Genomic DNA, 18,118 nt, shown 5'->3' on the forward strand with positions numbered 1-18,118 from the left:
CAGGGAAGCAATCTGCACGCTTTTCTAAGTCTGGCTACAATATAAAACTCATCACAATGTCTATGAGAGTAATTTATAATGAACATTTAGCAGGTGCCTCAGATGTGTTGCTGCAATTTACCGACATTAATAAAGCTCTCCTTATTAGAACTGAAGTTGTATGCATTTTAATTTAACAAATCTTTAGTACACTTTCCTTTTACAAAGGATGCTGTCTCCAGCATTTCCTAGAAATATTTGAGCTTGTAAAAAATGTTAAAATGAGAGGAAGGTATTTACAGCAAACTGTTTGAGATTATAAAACCAATCCAGGAATGAAAATATGATCTGAAACTTGTAAGCTATTGATTTATTCCATGATGTGCTGGTTTATCTCAGAAATAAAGAAATGTATTTTCTCTCTTACAAGAATGGTTTAGTATCAATTTACCATAGGAGGAAGGGGACCCTGTTACAGTTTTAAACAACCAGCCACTATGGAGCAGGACCTCCCAGAGCTCAGCACCTGGCCATGAATTAAATGGTTGCACCTGATATCCCAAATGGATATGTGGGCACCTGCACGTTATCACTGCCCAGGAAAGGTTAACAGTCTGGTTTGGTTTGAAATAGGGAGCCACAACTGAGTACACCCACAACTATATACACTTGCTTTATATGCCATGTCAGGATTTTTAATGCAATGGAACTTTACTGGTTTCTCGAAGCAAAATTAGTCAGAATTAAAAAAAAAAATATTGCTGTGATTGTAAAAACAAGACTGTGCAATTCTTTCATGCCCTTTTCCTGACGCATTCAAAGAACCTTCTGCAAATATTACTTAGATTAAAAAATAAATACACACACACCCCCCCACAAATATTTGCACCACAGCCAGGTGGTGTCTCCTGAATGCATGAGGAAAGCAAGAGCCTCATCCTGACAGGTGACCTGTTTCTGTCCAGGGAAGCACATCTGTACCAAGGAGGAGATAATTAACTCTCCACATCCATCCATCACCTGACTACCTCACTTGAATCAGCTGTTCAAATCAGTGATAATTGTCTAATTAACTATTAATCTTTTTCATGACAATTACTAATGGATCATTTGTTGGCTGGAGTTTGCAAGGATCCTTGTTAGTGTCCAACACATGGGATGAAACAACTTAAAATATTTCTTCAGATTTGAGTAAGATCTAGATCAATTATTCAGATATGAAAAGATGTTAATCAGTTTTTATTTTGAACAAGAGATGTTTGCTCAAAAGCGAGCGAGTGATGTCTCAGAGGAAGAGGTCCCCATTTTGCAGGCACACACCGTGGCAGTGCCAGGAGTGCTCCTCCAAGTTCTGCTGGCACGAGCACGCTGGATAAAGGGATACCATGCCCCCAGTGGCTTGCTCAGAATGAAAGACCACCTCGTGCTAAGTGTGATCAAATGGAAATGATGAGATTCACTGCAGCATCAGCAATACTAAAAAGTCAGGCCAGAATGAAGTAGTTCCTGTTTTGTCAGATAATATAAAATCACATGGTCAGAGGTGGCAGAGAGGCACAGTGCAAGTGAATGATGGAGCCAGACATGTAAATTCTTATGAGCAGTTATTACCTTTTAAAAAACATTTAATCAGCAATTCCAGTCCTGGCTTATCAAAGGGCTGCTTGGCAGAAGTCTAGAAAGGAAATATTCTGGTTGACGTAACCCACGGAGCACACAGGGTGGGTAACAAGGTTAATTCCGAGTTTTAAGATGAAGGCATAATTTTTTTTTTTTCTGCAGGTAGAGCCTAAAAGCTTTTTGTAGGTCAAAATGTCTGGAATCCTGAAACACCACTTCTGTTGCTACCTTTATAAATTTTCATATACGATACACTTAGTCCCTCTCCAGCTTACCAAGCTGCCACCAACCCTAACAAGGCTTTAGTAATGAAAAAAAATGTTTTTTTCTCATTTTTTCCTGGATACAAGGCAAGGCTATGGTTTACCTTGAGCAAATGGGTTTTGTGATTAATGTGACTTTCTCCTAAAGCCTGACAAACGGAACTTGTTACTGAGCTGCCATTCTTGGGACTGAGGAGCGCACAATTTTAGATTTTTTTTCTTAGAACTACAAGGTACTTTTCTAAGAGACTCCTGAATCAGCAGTCTCAGAAAGACGGTTTTATTCCCAAACAGTCAAAATAAGCTCATACCTTGCTAAAATGGACGTATTGCATGAGGAAGACTTCTAGTATGGAGATTCAATAAATAACTTCTTTAAATATTAAAATAAAATAATTCCCAGAGGTTAATACAGATTGTTACTATGGCCAGCTGACTGAAAAAATACTCTTCCTTGGTCTAGACCCACCTAAAACACGTGAATGGTGACTAAAACAGAGCAAGAGTGGTAAACTGGCTCACTGAGACAGAAGGGGAAATACTCCTCTGGACAAGCACAGCTGGGAGCTGAGATGCTTTGGGCTGGGGCAGGGTACAGGAGAGAAGCAGCTCCAAGTTCCAGCACAGTGCCTGGGCCAGCTGGAATGGGAAATCTTTCTTTATTTAGCATCTTCTCTAAAAAGAAGAGGAAAGGGCACCCTGCATGTGGCAGCCCCAGGTGGCAGCCCGTGCATGGGATCATTTTTAATATGTTGCAAACACTTCCAAATGTGCTGGGAATAGAGGTGCTGGAAGGTATCTGAAACCAGTGGGCAAATAATCAGAACGCTGTAACACCCAAAGAAGTCTAGCATTTAAAAAAAAAAAAAAATCAGTAGGCAAAACTTTGAATTTAAACAGCAGCAAATCCTCAGCCACCTTTGCCAATATAAGATTAAGTGAATTTACCTGGCTGTCAGACAAAAGATTCAGGTCTTACAGCACATTTGAGAGTGACCAAAACCCAAGGAAATGTAGATCTTTCTTCTGCAGTTACTGCCTTACTAAACACATTTTGTAACTACAAGGGTTATTTTTGCTGGCTGGAGCAGGGTGGCGTCCTTCAAACGGCTGGACTCTAATGGGAGATCTTCTGGATGTTCTACAGTGGTAAAGCACTGGCATTCACCTTCCTCAAAGCGAGAGACTGGCTCCCTGCTCAGCTGCACAGTCCCAGTGGGATCTGCTGGGACCCGGCCCAGTGATGCTGCCGAGGCAGGTCAGGAACTGACCAGCAAACACACCTGGAAAATTCACTGGTGCTGCCTCAGCAACAGCACCTGGCATTGCCCATGTGCCAGTAACAACCTCCCCCTGCATGACTCCAACAACAGCAAAGCAGATTTTCCTAGCAAGGAAATCAATGTGACTTTAAATTAAGGCTCCCATAAGTGTTCAATAAATTACATATTAATGATTTATAGTCTAATTATGAATTAATATGCACAACATTTTTTTGCATCTGATTTAGGACACTGCACATCAGGGTCTGGACCCTACATTCTGAACAGCTCTCAGATTCTCCCTTCAAATTGGCTTAACTGGGAACTTATTTACAAACACACTTTATTCTTTATGTTTGATGTAAGCACAGTCTGCATTTACACAAGTATTGCTTGTAGCATCTCAGTGTTCAAGCACTCAGCAGCTGTGGTCCCAAAAGGGAATTCAAAAGGTCAGCAAGAAAAGCAGAGATAAATTTAGTAACATACACAAAGATGACGGGTCAATGGATTAACCCTTACAATTCCCAGTATTAACTCTGCTGCTGAATAGTGGTTAATATCCATTTGCATGGGCACACATAGAAGGGACTGGGACAGCCTTTGGAGTGGGGGGTTCCCAGCTGAGCACAGCCTCACCATGGGGCTGGCACTGAGGGTTTGGGACAGAAGCACCTCTGCCTGCTCCTGTTCCTGTTCTGCCACTGCCAGCTGTACATGGCCTGGTCACAGCACGTTTGAGTCACACCCTTCACAGGCTACTTCGTGAGGTGATTTGGGCCTGGATCTTAAACACAATCAGACCGCCAAGTCCCATCTAGTACAATTCCCTCTAGAGGTGGCCTATAGCTCTGTCCTTCCAAATTCTACTTTAGGAATGGATCTGTCACCTAGGAGCCAGCCCTCACTGCCAGTGCTGTACTCTGACTAGTAACTCCCTCAGGACTGTCCTGCTGTCTAGAGGCAGTCCCAGACACATCAGACAACTGTTTCTTACAGCTTTGGGGTCTGCTGACGTACAGATTTATAAACTACTCCAAGTACAAAACACTACAAAACAAACTTACTGTGATTTTAGCTGTCCATGTATAAACTGGAAGTGTAAGTTTCTGAATCAGATTCAATTATGCTTAATTAACATTGTAGAGTGGCTGGGTGAAGTTCTGATTACTGGGCTGTGCTACTTCTCCAAAAAAATCCAAAAGAAAATCTGTATTATTCTAGTGCTTTGTAGACTCACACAGGCTTGCATCTTGGGCAGGAAGAATGAGAAAAAGAATTTGATTGATCTTCCAATTACACCTTTTGTGGTCACATGCAGCAACACAAACCAGTAGGGGTAAAACACTCCCAAGACACAGAGTACTGTGTCAGGCTCAGAAACCTCTGGGCTCACCCTACTTGCTCTGCAGCTTGCTCAGTTTCCATCATTTGGGGTTAGTGACACTATTTTGTTTGATGGGAATGATTTTGAAACTGACAGATACAAACACAGAAATCTTAATCTATTGGTACTAAAGCAAACACCCTCTGCAGTTTCAGTCCTGCAGACTGCTGGCAGTATGTGAGTCAGGAAAAGCTTGGAGCACCATTCATCAGTACTGAGTGCAGGAGGTAACTCTGCTGCAGAGTGACTGACAGGGGTTCTCAGACAGCAACATCCTCAGTAACACCATCACACCACTAGAGAAGAGAAAAAGCATTAACAGTTCTTTGAAGTGATCACCATCAAGTGATCTCTGAACATTGGTGATAACTACGGCAGCCACAGGGTAGCAGAGCAGGTTTTAACCCTTAACATACGCAGTATGAAGCTGTATATTCTGAATTAGTGACTTGACTTTCATTTCAACTATGCTTTAAGCTTCTTGGCTGACTGACTGCACTACAGAAAGGATTCCAAGAAGATGTTATTAGTTCCATATGTAATGTTGTAACATCAAACTCCAGTTTTTCAACAGATGGACTACTGACCATGTAAGGAAGGAGAACAGCACTGCACCTGAATGGGGGGATGCCAGCCTTTGGCACACAGGACATTTCCCACAGTTAGATTTACAAAATAAAAACTTTTGGCTCAAAAGATACATGCCTACCCTCAAGGACACCAAAAAGACACGGCAGTACCTCAGAGAATTAAAGTGTGAAAACCATAAGATTAAGTGGTTTTCAATCTGGGTATTATTTCTGACACCACCTTACCTGGAGCTTCAGCATTCAGGTCAAGGTTATCTCAACTCATAATGAAAAAGGTTTAGTACATTATTTTGGCTTTATGCAAATCTCCTAGTCACCCTTCCACATCAAGATGCTACAGGCACAAAGGTCTGTACTGGTGACTGCCTGTACTTGTGAAGTGTAGAGTTCTACCACGGACATTTTGGAAATGCCTCTTGTTTTTCCTCAGAGTAAGAAGGTTTCCTGTGTTTGCAGGAAATTATTCTGATTCACTGTGAGCTATAAGGAGATGGCAAAAGTCTAGCACACAATGTTAGTTACTTGTTGGATGTTCCTGTTAGAAGTAGTCTTGGGCAAGTCTGATGTCAATATTAACATTACTTTGTCAAGTCACTTTTAGGTTTTCTACAGGAAAAAAAAAAAGATAAATCAAACCTGGTAGGGTCTACAACAGAAGAAAAAGAGAAGTCCTACCTCTACTACTGCTTTGGCATCCAGTCTGAAGTTGAAATCTCCAAAGACAAAATATGACACTTTCTCAAATCGCTGATCAATAATTCTGGAAAAAAAAAGAAAACAGAACAAACCTGTCATTTGGCTTTACAAACATGCAAGAATATACAAAGACACACATGTTATCCTTTAGCACAGTCTCAGAAATAATTACTGGAACCATCAAAACTACCAATTAGGCAATTTTTTCTCCAGCCCCTGTACAACAGTGCATCTGATTTCCAATGCCTGGCCGACAGAGCAAGCTGGGGAAAGCATATTTGCAGCAGTTGATACAAATCTTGCAGAAGTGGCATTTGGGGACCATGGAAATCTTGAGGGTATCATGGAGGTCCCTCACACCTTGGAAAGTTTAAGGATATAGCTTTGGGCTGGGCAGGTAAGGATTAGGAATGCTGAATTAGCAGTGGGTCAGAGTACATTTGAGTTTACTGATATATAAGCAATGTTACCCATGTTTTGGGGTACTTTGTGAACCACACAAGAAGTGACAGGGTTGGGCTAGACATCAATCATCCCATCTGACAGACTGAGCACCCCTGAGGTTTCCAGAGTGGCTACAGCTCTCTCAAGACAGCTCTCTGTGTTGTTCACAGCAGATTTTTGCTGAGGCTGTGGCTAACACCTAACAAATAATTGCTCCAGCTGCGAAGACTGACTTGTCCTCAAGCCTTTGCTCAGTCCTACCCAGGGAGATGCGGCATTACTATCCATCTTTCAAATCTTGTATTACTAAAAACCGTCATATTATTAGCTAATCTATTATTAGCAACAGTTGTAAGGTATTCTCAACAATACACAATTTTACAGCTTCTAGAGATCTTGGCATTTAGAAATCCACCAAGTCACACTTATTTTCAAACCAGGAATCAATATAATTCATCTCCTATCAGTGGCTGAGGAAGCCATGAAACATCCAAAACTCAACTGCCACAGCCACAAAGAACTCATACAGACAAAATGCACAGAACCCCCCTGGGTGTGCAAGATGAGAGAACTAAGGAACGAGTGCAGGCAATACCCTGTGAACATTCTGGGAATACATCAACGTGAAAGCATTACACTGCAGAAACTCCAGGTGAGCCCCCACGGACAGGTAAAGCGCTATCCGGCAATGCTGGTCAGGAGGCGCTGCTGCCCCATTAGGAGGCAATTGTTTCAGATGGCTTTACAAGTTCTAACGCATTACACCCATTTATTCTCAAAGCTATAAGGAAAGATGTAACACTGGATCTGCAATGAGATACTGCTCCTCTGAAAACATCTCACAGTTTTCGTCAACAGTAATCTATTACATAAGGAATATTATTCTATGGAAAAAATTATGTGCATTTGGCCTAAGACACTGATCATTTGAGGAAAATCTCTTGCAAAGACTTATCTGTTTCTGCTATGAAAATCTCCAATCCTCCATTTAGCTGACAGATTATTGCAGGCACTGTTAATAAATACTGCCCACTGTCAGCTCCCAGCGAGCCCTGAGAAAAACCTGTCACTCCTGACCTGCACAAAACATTAGTTTGATTAGTGCCCTCACGGAAAATTGAAGGAAAATGAGAACTTAAAAGTTAAACCATTTACATTGCCAGAGTTTGCTAACACGATCATTGCAAAATCACATCCACAACTTACACATCAGAGCAAGACTTTGCTTTGCCAACTGTCCTGATTCAAGGATCAGCTTTGGCTCTGCTCATTGCCATTTACTGCTGGCAGAGGAATGACAGATATTGCAGGAATGACATCAAGGTCCACTGAAGGCCTCTTGAAACAAATTTGGATTATGAGTACCACGCCTGTGATTGAATTATGCAAAGACATATTTTCCAAATAAACAGACTATTACAAAAACAGTCTATGAAAATGCCTCCAAACTGATGACTGAACCAGCTAATTAGTCTGCTTCTGATCAATTAATGAAAACTCATTATTTTTTAAAAATTTCGTAGTCTAATCCTGCACATTACCTGATTTACATATGATTTGCATATAAATCAATGCCAGCTCTACAACTGATAATTTTGTCCAGCTTCTCCCCTAGTAGCTTATCTTGTTGGACATTTTAGAAAGAGTGTCTCATGACAGATTAAAGAGTCCAAATGTTACTTCTCCAGAATGATGCTCCAAGTGGCTTCTGACACATCTCTTTTCACAGGTGGTGAAATTGATTCAGGTGTACAAGAAAATTTGCAACGGTGGCACAGCAAATAGGATGCACACATTTATGTACTTACTAAGTGATGTGGGGTACCTAACAATGAAAATTCCTTTAAGTGACTCAATAAATGCATGTAACCTAGTGTCCTTGCCATTACTTACAACTAATAAGTGGAATTTACTATTAGTACAAGAGTTCCCAAATCTTAGACCTCTTTCAGCAGTTTGGAACTCTGACAGCTTTGTGCTGAAATACCTCCTAAAACTGCCCCGAATCAATGGCACAAGAACCAGTTTTCCTGAGTGTGTTTTCAGAGTCAGACCCCAAGTCTGCAAAGGAGATGGCAATAAAGAAGAGCACAGCAATGTCCCCTCCGCTGGGAACGTGCAGAAAAGCTGCCTGTCACTGAGGGCACTGGGACACAAATGGGGCACTGCAAACACAGCCAGTCTGGCCAGGGACACAGGGAAGGTGTTAGGGCTGGGGTGAGAGCTAAACAGAAGTCCTCTGATCCTTGTGTTTCCATGTTCTAAGCCATAAAAATGTACAGATCAACATGTGTACAGGCAACGGAGAATTCAGAAGACAAGTTTTTTAAAAAAAGAATGAGTGCTTGCAGAAAAACTAGGAAGGCTTCCAAATCTATGTCATTCTCCTTTGCTTTTTGTTTCCAGAAAATATCCTTCCTTTAACTACGAATCAAATAGTCCTTTAAAACCACCACCATGAATCACTTAATGAAGTGATAAATCTGAACCATAAAAAAGAAAGCAGCCAGCCCATGTCACCAGTACAAATCCTATGGTTTTAGTGGGAGAACCCAGTGCCATTTCCTTTAACAACTTTTACTGAAACCAAAGGGTTTCAGCACACATGAAGGCTCTATTCCTGTACAACTTTAAACAGGTTATGACGAAACAGGTGACTCAGTTATTCATGACTGTACAGAAGGCACAGGTATTTCCCTTGCACAATTCCACATGCCAGCACACACAAGTCATCAACGCCTTCACTGGCCATGCTGCTTCTTGTGACCTGTGCAAGGCCATCAGGAGGGGACAGACAGGGGATCAGAGTGGATCCAAAACTCAAATGCAAATGAAACAGAAAACTCTTCCAACAGATGACAGACAGCTCTTCCTTTCCAGAAAGAGAAGTCTTCATTTTGAAAAGGGTGGAAGAACACATTCACCCTCCTTATCCTCTGCTCTTGCTCCAGAAGGAATCACTTATAAGCAAATAATTTTTTAACATTTTAAAACATACAAAAGAAAGATTTTTACTTCTGCACGTTTTGGAAATCAATATAATAAATTGGCAAATCAATCAATATAACAAACTGGAAAATCAGCTGCACTGGGAAAAAAGCATGCTCCCATATGGGCTTACTGCTGTTCCTGGTAAACTTTAGAGTACACAACTATAAACATCACAGATTATTTCTCCTCTACCAGTTCCAAAACCATGGAACTTATCCCCATGCTGAAATGTTTTGATGAGTTAAAGCCACAATTTGTACTTTTTTTTAAGGAGTAAACTTGACTGTCACTGCAAATTAACACTAAATTACAATTTCTTTGCTGCAAAATAAATACATATAATTCTTATTTTGGTCTAATAACTGCAATTTGGCTCGCTCTGGGTATCAGCAAGAGCTTTACAGGCCCAGAAAGAAACTCCTGTGTTACACTGGAGACATCCATGCTCTGCTGCATCAGTCAGGCTTTGAGCAAACCTCGTTCCCTCAGCAGAGCCTTTGGCCTGGCAGACACACACTGTCCTGTGACAAAACATCTGTTATTCTGGGGGCATCAGGTGAATTATGAGGAACCTCTGACCTCCCCAAGCTGTGTTGCTGAACAGCTTCAGCCTGGGCTGACCAGCCTGGCTGGGATGGGAGCGGGGCTCGAGGGAGAGGTCACTCAAATGCCGTGGCAGGAGCCTGTGCTCAGGGGCTGCTCTGGGAGCCTGGGTGCCCCGAATTCCCCCGCCATAAGGACAGACCTCTCAGCTGGGGTGGCAGTGCCAGCTACGCTGACTGTGAAGGCAAAGTTTTCTCAAAGCCACTTAGGAAATGTCAGATCCCTACCAAGACTAAAACAAGGAAAATAGTCTTCTCAATACCACTGGAAATTTGGGCCTATTTATCAATTTCAGTTGCTACACACAACAGGGTTCAGTGCAGTGCTAAAGTGAACAATTCTGTGTTATTAGAATCCCTGAAATCCTTCTGCAATATATTTTAAAGTACTCCTTGTAGTAGCTAAAAATAAAGTTACTTGATGAAATGCACCTCTTTTATAAATGCTGTATGGGGCACTGTATACACACCTCAAAGCACTGAAATTCAGCCAGAAAATTAGAGAATCAGCTTTCCCTTGCTCTCGTATTTTCCGTCTCCTATACTGTCCCCCTGTCACAGAATGGAGAACACAAGGAAGCAGTTAAATATCAGCAATGTGGTCATGGAAGAGAGCAGCTGAACATGATTCAGTGTGACAAGAGGCACTGTGATTTGGCTAAACCATTTCTCAGGGCACTTTGTAAGGAGGATCAGCAGCATTATTCCTTTAATAGCCATGTCGAATGCAATAGCCAGCTGGGTTTTGTCCCAGACCAAGGTATCAGCATCAGGTCAGAAGGTAACACTCTGTTTACACGATTATTTCCTAAAGCACTTATCTTCTCCTCGGTGTGAAAGTTGACTTTTCTGTTTGTAAGGAGGCCTAAAGAATTGAGGGAATGGGAAAAATTAGCTACACTGAGCTGGAGCTGAATGGCATTAGGTGGGAGGTCTGAGAAAGGCTGCAGCGACGCTCAGCAGGACACCTTATTAGCCGCGTCATCGCAGTTCATTCAGGCAAGCCATACCAGTGTCACCAGCATTCCCACACAAAGACAAAGTTCTTCACACAGTCTATAAACATGCCTCCCTGGCCAATTCATCCTAACTCGACACTGCTGAAAAGAGGGGCTTGAGGGTTTTGGTTTTTTTTAAACACAACAATAACATAACAAAACAAAACAAAAACCGTGCAGCTCTGCCAAGCAGGCTGAATGGGGGAGAAGGAGGGACACTGTCACATTTCTTGGGAAGAAACAATCCAAAGGTCAAGCCATATTTTATTCAGTGAGCAAATTTTTCTAATAACTAAATGTATTTAAGATAAATACCAGCTAATATGAGCCGTTCCATCTTTCTGGCACAACTTCTGGGGTAAGATACTATCTCTCCACAACCTATCTATTTCTGTGCATTATCCGCACAGGGGAGCTACAGACACAAAAGCTTTTACAAAGGACAGAGAACCACAGAATGGTTTGGGTTGGAAGGGACCTTAACATATGACTGCCTATATAAAATGTCCTCTCCTAAGTGAAGGAATATGAAGATCACAACTAACACACCGAGATAAGAGGATCAGCTCACTCCTGGTGAGACCATCATTTCTCAGGACTAACTGCTCACTCTGTTTACTGCTGACCTGTGCAGAGCTTGGTGCCACAGGTTCTGTGTGGAGTTGATGCAGCAGAAGCAGTGCTGGGCTGTGTCCCCACAGGGGCTCTGAAAATCCTCTCTCCCACTGGGTGAAGTGTTCAGGGCACCCGTGGGGCACTCGCCGCGCACAGCACAGGCACCCAGACCCTCAACCCTGCCTGTGGCAGGAGTGACTGTGCCAAAGGCATCATCAACTCACCTTCCCTGGCCAGGCAGGAGCTCACCCCAAGAGGGAATGTTTAGAAGAGTGGCTTGGCCATCCTGTTGGCAGAAGCCAAGAGCTGGTCGGGAAGTGGCAGGTGACCTATGGATATACACACCTTCTTCTCCAGGGATCTATAGTGCCAGAGGTAGTAACAGCTCCTGCAGTGACTTCTGGTGGAAAGTTAAGGAACGACAACACTGTCTCCTGCTACAGCCACGTCAAGGAACTGAAGATCAAGAGGATGGAAATACTAGGTTTTGGCTTACACCAAACCAGACCGTTCAGATTTCTGCTGTTCCTATCTGCATTGCTTTTTCTTTTTAAAAGTTTTTGTCAGAAATCAGCTCAAACACGTGCACCTTGAGAACCAGTCCCCTCCAGCAGAGGTTTCAGAGACAGCTTTGAAAGAGATCCCTGTCTTCTCCTGTGTACCACCTCCCTTCTGCAGCTCTGACAGTGCTCAGTTTGCACACTTTTGCAATTTCAAATACACATTTGGAGACAAATTCCAGAAAAATCCCCATCAATTCTGAGTACAAGTTACCTGTTGACTGACAATTTAAGTGTGCCTCAAAAGCCATAAAGGAAGTGCCTTCATTGGCATGCCCAATGTGGTGTAGTGCTGTCATTAAAGAGATAAAGTTTATAATATTTTTGTGCCTTGTTCTTTCTGATATAATGGCTAAAACCTATTAATAACACCAAAATACCTCAAAAGGTCAAGCACCATACAGCAAGATGAAGGGAATTGTCAAGAAGCTTAGGCAATCATCTTAGCACTCAAGACATTTGCCAGGGCTGTTTAACTAATATGTGATGTTCACTTTTAATTTCAATATAGTGCCATTTGGGCAAAAATGTTGTATTTTTTAATTAATTACAATGTCAGCAGCTATTAAGATTAAAAGAAAGACCACATCAATAATAAATACTTAATCCAAAGAAAGGATTACAAGAAGAGCAATAAAAATCAATTTTTAGAGCTGGAAAATTGTGACTTTTTCCTCACTTGACTGGTATTTTCATTATATTGACAAACTCATGATCTTACCTGACACTGACATTCGCCTAATGAAATAGCAGCCCTGGATAATGATGCAAGGACTTGTCAGTTCTGCCACAGGACAACACAGCACTACAACACCGGCGTTACCATACAAAGAAATTTTCATGCTCTTCAGCTGATACAAGAGAAAACTACAAGAAGAAACCAGAGAGATGGGATGTCTTTTTGGATCTTGCTTTATCATGGAACATTAACATCCTCCCGCATAGTTTCTGAGCTCTTCAGTGCTGGTGACACTTGGTGCTCAGCACACAGCAGGTAACTGCCCATCTTTCTGCATGAAGCCCAAGACATCCCAATTCTTGCTTTTTCTTCTGCAGGGCTCAAATGTGGGGAGCAAAGCCAAAATCCTGTGGTCACTTAGTGTCAAAAGCACAAAGAGTGAGACAGAAATAACTAGGATATGTGGCAACAGGATACTGTTCTATTGTTAACCTTATAAAAGTGGTTTTTGACATATTTAGAGCAACTCAGACTAAAGACACTGTCTGTCCTAAACAGCTCATTGATAGGAACTGCAGTGTGAGGGTTAAGGAATTTTGTCAGATTTGGGTCTCGCCAGACCTACAAGAAGCATCTTTTCCAGCTCCATCTCCCGTGATGGCTGTGTGGGCAGGACACAGGCCACCTCACACCCAGCGAGCTGCAAAGATGGGGACCTGCAGGGACCGGGTAACAGCTGGGCTCAGGGCAACCGTGAATTTAAAATAAACCCAAATGTTTCTAGAAAAGGGCAATGCAAATGGCTCAGACCCAGAGAGAATTCACTAACAAAGGACTAAACAATGCTCGATGCTGAGAACAGCTCATGAGCAGCCAATTTTACATTATCCCTTTGAAAATCACACTACAGTGGAGCACCGGGAGCTAAGAGAGGGAACAAAAAAGGGGTGAGGACAGAAACGTTTGAAGTGCTAAAGAGAATGGAACAACCCTCTTTCCAAAGAGCGCGGTGATCAAGAAAGTGAAGAGCTGTCAACATTAGGCTTGAACAACGAAAATTCTACTGGATATAACAGCAGCAGGACCCATTTCCTTGCGGAGCGAGAAAGCCAGCACTGATGAAGATAAAGAAGCTCCGCAACAGCTGAGGCAGTCACATCAACTGACCTATCCAGCCCTGAACAGGGTCTGCCCAGCCAGCTACATCCTCTCCAGCTCCTGCACAGGCAGACCAGGGCCTGGAATCGCTGTGCCTCCCACCTGAGTATTCTCCTGCTAGGGACGATCCAAATCTTTCCAGGACATGGAACACAGGATGCAGAGCCCACAGCCTCCTCCCACAGTGCTCCCACCCTATGGGAGTCAAAATCTCCAAGGTGGCCACTTGGCCTGGTGCCCACAGGCTCCAGTGGGAGCAGAATGGGGCTCTTTCAACCATTCTCCATTTTATCAGCTCACAGCCAGCACTGTAAATAAAATCACAATAGCAATTTATTTTCATTTCTCTGCAAATGAGTAAGAATTGGATCAACAGCCCATATAGATTCTCCTTAATTGAATCACAGCTATCCTAGAGGATAGGGCTATAGGATAGGAGATCTGAAAAGACGCAGACCACAATGGATGCTGATGTCAGTGTCACCTTTAGCTGGACACTAATGACTTATCTTCTTCCAGCTCCGGGCTCTCTAAGGAACAAATTACAGTAAAGAGAGAAATATAACTCAATGAGAATGTGACACACTCTGCACATTCTCATAAAAAGCTGCTTTCTGAGCAAAATCAAACAGGCAACAAGTTACTTGCAGTAATTTCTTTTTAAAGAGGCATTCTCTGTTTAATTACACACGCTCTCCTGGGAGAGGGACTGCTGCAACCAACCTGTCCAACCTTGCCTGTGCTTACAGCACTTACATTCTACTAGAAAGACTCAGCAGCCAACAGGGCAGCTCCAGGAGATCCTGTTAATGGAAAACAGGCAAAGGAGTAAAGGAGTAAAGCCCTTGGGGAAGATGAGGTGGAGGCTCTGAATGCCACAAGACTGCCATGATCCACATCCACACTGCTGGACAGGGACTGTGGGCAAACAACTGACTAAAACCTCTCCAGGAATCCTCAGGGCTTCAACTGCAGCATTTCTTCTGAAAGAGCCACAATTCTATTCACACTGGCCAGGTACAGCAAAAACTGGCTTAGTGCATCTACTCCATTTTTTCTGTGAATGACACCTTTCTCTGTGATACCTGCAAGTGCCTAAAGTTCTGGATTTCAGATCTTTGCTTCCAAACCTGGTGCTGTTCACACAGGTTTATCACAAGAGAAACATCAGAGATTTACCATTTGAATAATGAATACTGAAAATTTATTATAACCTGTTCAGTTTATAATGCCAAAAAGAAAAGAAGAAAAAAAAAATAGAGCTCCAAATGCTGAAAACAACAGAACAAGGGCAAAGTTAGTGATTAGGATGACCAAAAATTATCATTCATTTAACGTGGAACTGCAATTATTGTCCTTCAAATTATACTAGTATATGCTTTCCAATACAATGCATACCAGTACAAAAATATTTTCCTGCTAAAAATACAACCTAAGTAAAATTCACAATGTGTCTGTGCAGAGAGGAAGGACACACGAGTTGAATTTTTGACAACTGCATCAAAGGTGCCAAAGCTCAAGCCAGCAGAAAAACAAGGAGCAAGGAAAAGTGACTTTGGCTGTATTTGACAGGCTGAAAGTAACAAGACAATTTTGCTGGATTTACTCTTTAAGGAGCATATTATCCAAACACACTAATTTTGAGAGCACTTAACCTTCCTTTAAGGGGGAGAATGACTGAATATTAATGAGCTGAGCTTCGGGTATTTAATGAAAAGCTGTCGATTTGAATGTGATCCAGGGGTTTAAACCTTTGTTAGAAGACATTTGGCTGGAAGGTTTATTTGCCTTCAGAGTGCTTTTTATCTGAATACACAGAAATTTCACTATGCATTTGAAGGCTCATGTTAAAATCACTTCGACAAAAAAACAAATAAAGTAAACACAAAACCAAACCAAAACAAAAAAATCCCAAGCCCTCCTAAAGCGAGCTGCTTTGAGGATCTTCCCAAATGACCCAGATCTTTAGAGCCAAGTTTTCCTTTGCCTAGAAACTAAGTGGCTTTTCTTTTGCTCATTCAGCTGCTAGTTCTGGGAAAAGCCCAAAGAGAAACATTTAGATTGGAGGGGTCTTTGAGAAGAGGTGACAGTTGACTGATGAGCATCCATAAAATGACAAAGAATAGTTGTGTGGAGCCGGTGCATCACATCGCCTCTCCCTGGGAAACTAATTGCTCTGAATTGTTAATAGTAACATTATTTTTCTGGCAATCATTTCTTTTCAATACTCAAAATCAGCATGAAACAGCTCCTTTGACCGGACATAAAAGTTAAATGTCCCAATGTTGATCAAATTAACTTCAGCTATGTGACAATGGACTATATTTGTGAGAAAATAATGAAGGGCACAAAGGGAAGCTTTATGCTAAGATTTCACAGTTGTAATGTAAAAATGTTTCTGTTGAACTAGGCCAGGGAACATTTCAATAGGAAAACAGAAGAGCACTGTCACTTTCATTAAAAAAAACCACACTCATTTTATGGATCTCAATGCTCGAGATAATTTCAGGAAGTTTAGATGGCTGGCACATCCCAAGAGCCAGGGATCAGGCTAACACCTCACGTCCTGTCCTTCCCAAACTCTCCTTCCCACTCTTGAAGGGCCCCATCCTGCAACTTTTTCCTCATTCCCCAGCCTGGTATTGCATTCATACACTTTTCCCCATCAAGTGGCTACAGGACATAACTAATATGCCAATATGGTTAATTAATATGAAATATGCACAAGCATTAGTTACAACAGATGCATGAAAAATTAAACAAAAATGTAAACTATTTTTCTCTCTTACTCACACGAATAGTGCACGCTCCAACTTCAGAAAACACAAAAAACCAAGTATCATGCAAATAGGGCTAACTGTACATGGGAATTATCCAAAATGGGCTTTGAAGAATTTTTTCCCTCCCACAAAATATAAAGCAGATGTTCTTATCTCATTTTAGAGCAAATTCAGTTTTGACTGTAGACCCGTGTCTACCTGCAACAACGTCACTGACTTCTGGGGGCTCAGTTTGGGTTTACACCAGTGCTGACAGACTCATTACACACCTCAATCTTCTACATACACACTGTATGTGTATTTGTAAAGTTACAAGCAAATATTTGTTCCACAACAGTGTGATTCCAATCCTCTTGGTCTTTAAAGCAGCAATCCAACACCACATCTTCTCCCTTGCAAAATGGCAAATATTAAATGCAATCTGGCTCAGCACATACCAGCGACCTGCCTTTAAAAGTGTTCTTTCTATTTAACTAATTTTAATGCTATTAAAGCAAATCTCTTCAGGATTAACTTTATTAAAGCAGAAGCTTTATTATAGCTATGAGAACAAACCCTTCTACTCCTCAAACATGCTATTAGGATTACTAACAGATCTCACCGGGAGAAAACTTTTAGCACAACTTTGTATCATTTTCTCCAATGCTTTTTCCTTGGTTTCCCCCCAGCCTCCCCCTGCTCACCCATGCTGTGATGTCGCACAGCTTTTTTCTTATGCATTAAAACTTTGTGGCTAAAATAATTTTGGAGATAGCAACTTCCCTGGCAATCTGAACAGTTAAACTGATCCATTTTAGCTTTATTTGCAAACCCTCTTCATCCCAAACTCCTGTGGTAGCTGTTGCCCAGATAAAAGGCTGTACATAACTCATGTTTATGAAGATGCAGCGTGAACACAACTGAGCTTTCACTGACTCCCACAGTGACCTAAATCAACTGTGAGAAGGTGTTTCTGTTTCATTCAGTGAAGGTTTAGCTCAATAAACTGTTTTCCTTCTCAGCATTGTTCATTGGGTTTGAACTGCATCGCTGTTAAATGCTCTTTAGCAGTTTAAAGGCTTTAAAGGAAAAGACTTATCAGTCTCTGTTTTTAACAGCACTAAATCTGCATTATTAGTTCATGCAGATAAGGGGATTTGAAAGCTCAGCTTGAAACCTCTCTCTTTCTGTATTTATCTGACACTGCATAGTTCCAGTAGCTCAGCTGGAAATGTAGATCTATGAAGCTTTAAAGAGAGATTAAAGCCGAGAAAAGAAGTACTTTTCCCCCTATAGCTGCTCTCACTTTCCCTTTTCCTGCTGTCTGAGGGAGTGCTGGGGGACAATGGCCAAAGATGGTTCCCAAAGCCCCTGAATGGGGACACTGTTGGTGGCAGCATTCATTCAAAGTAAGCTTCAGTGTATTGTCCTCCCCAATCAGCAGATCAGAATAGAGTGTGCTGGTGGCTGCCAAAAGGTTAGTCCTGCCGATGAAAGGGGCTTCCCATTATTCAC

General features: G+C 41.9%; 1 protein-coding gene across 4 annotated transcripts in view; it reads right to left on the reverse strand.

The window, feature by feature from the left end:
• Positions 1–18,118, reverse strand: part of INPP5A (inositol polyphosphate-5-phosphatase A) — a 184,372-nt gene that overhangs the window by 55,179 nt on the left and 111,075 nt on the right. For all 4 annotated transcript variants that reach the window (XM_038141314.1, XM_038141313.1, XM_038141316.1 and 1 more), the window contains exon 9: positions 5,777–5,861. In XM_038141314.1, coding sequence (XP_037997242.1) covers positions 5,777–5,861 — 85 coding nt within the window. The remainder of the gene's footprint in view (positions 1–5,776; positions 5,862–18,118) is intronic.

The sequence above is a fragment of the Motacilla alba genome, chromosome 6 (assembly GCF_015832195.1).
Source record: "Motacilla alba alba isolate MOTALB_02 chromosome 6, Motacilla_alba_V1.0_pri, whole genome shotgun sequence".
NCBI lineage: Eukaryota > Metazoa > Chordata > Aves > Passeriformes > Motacillidae > Motacilla > Motacilla alba.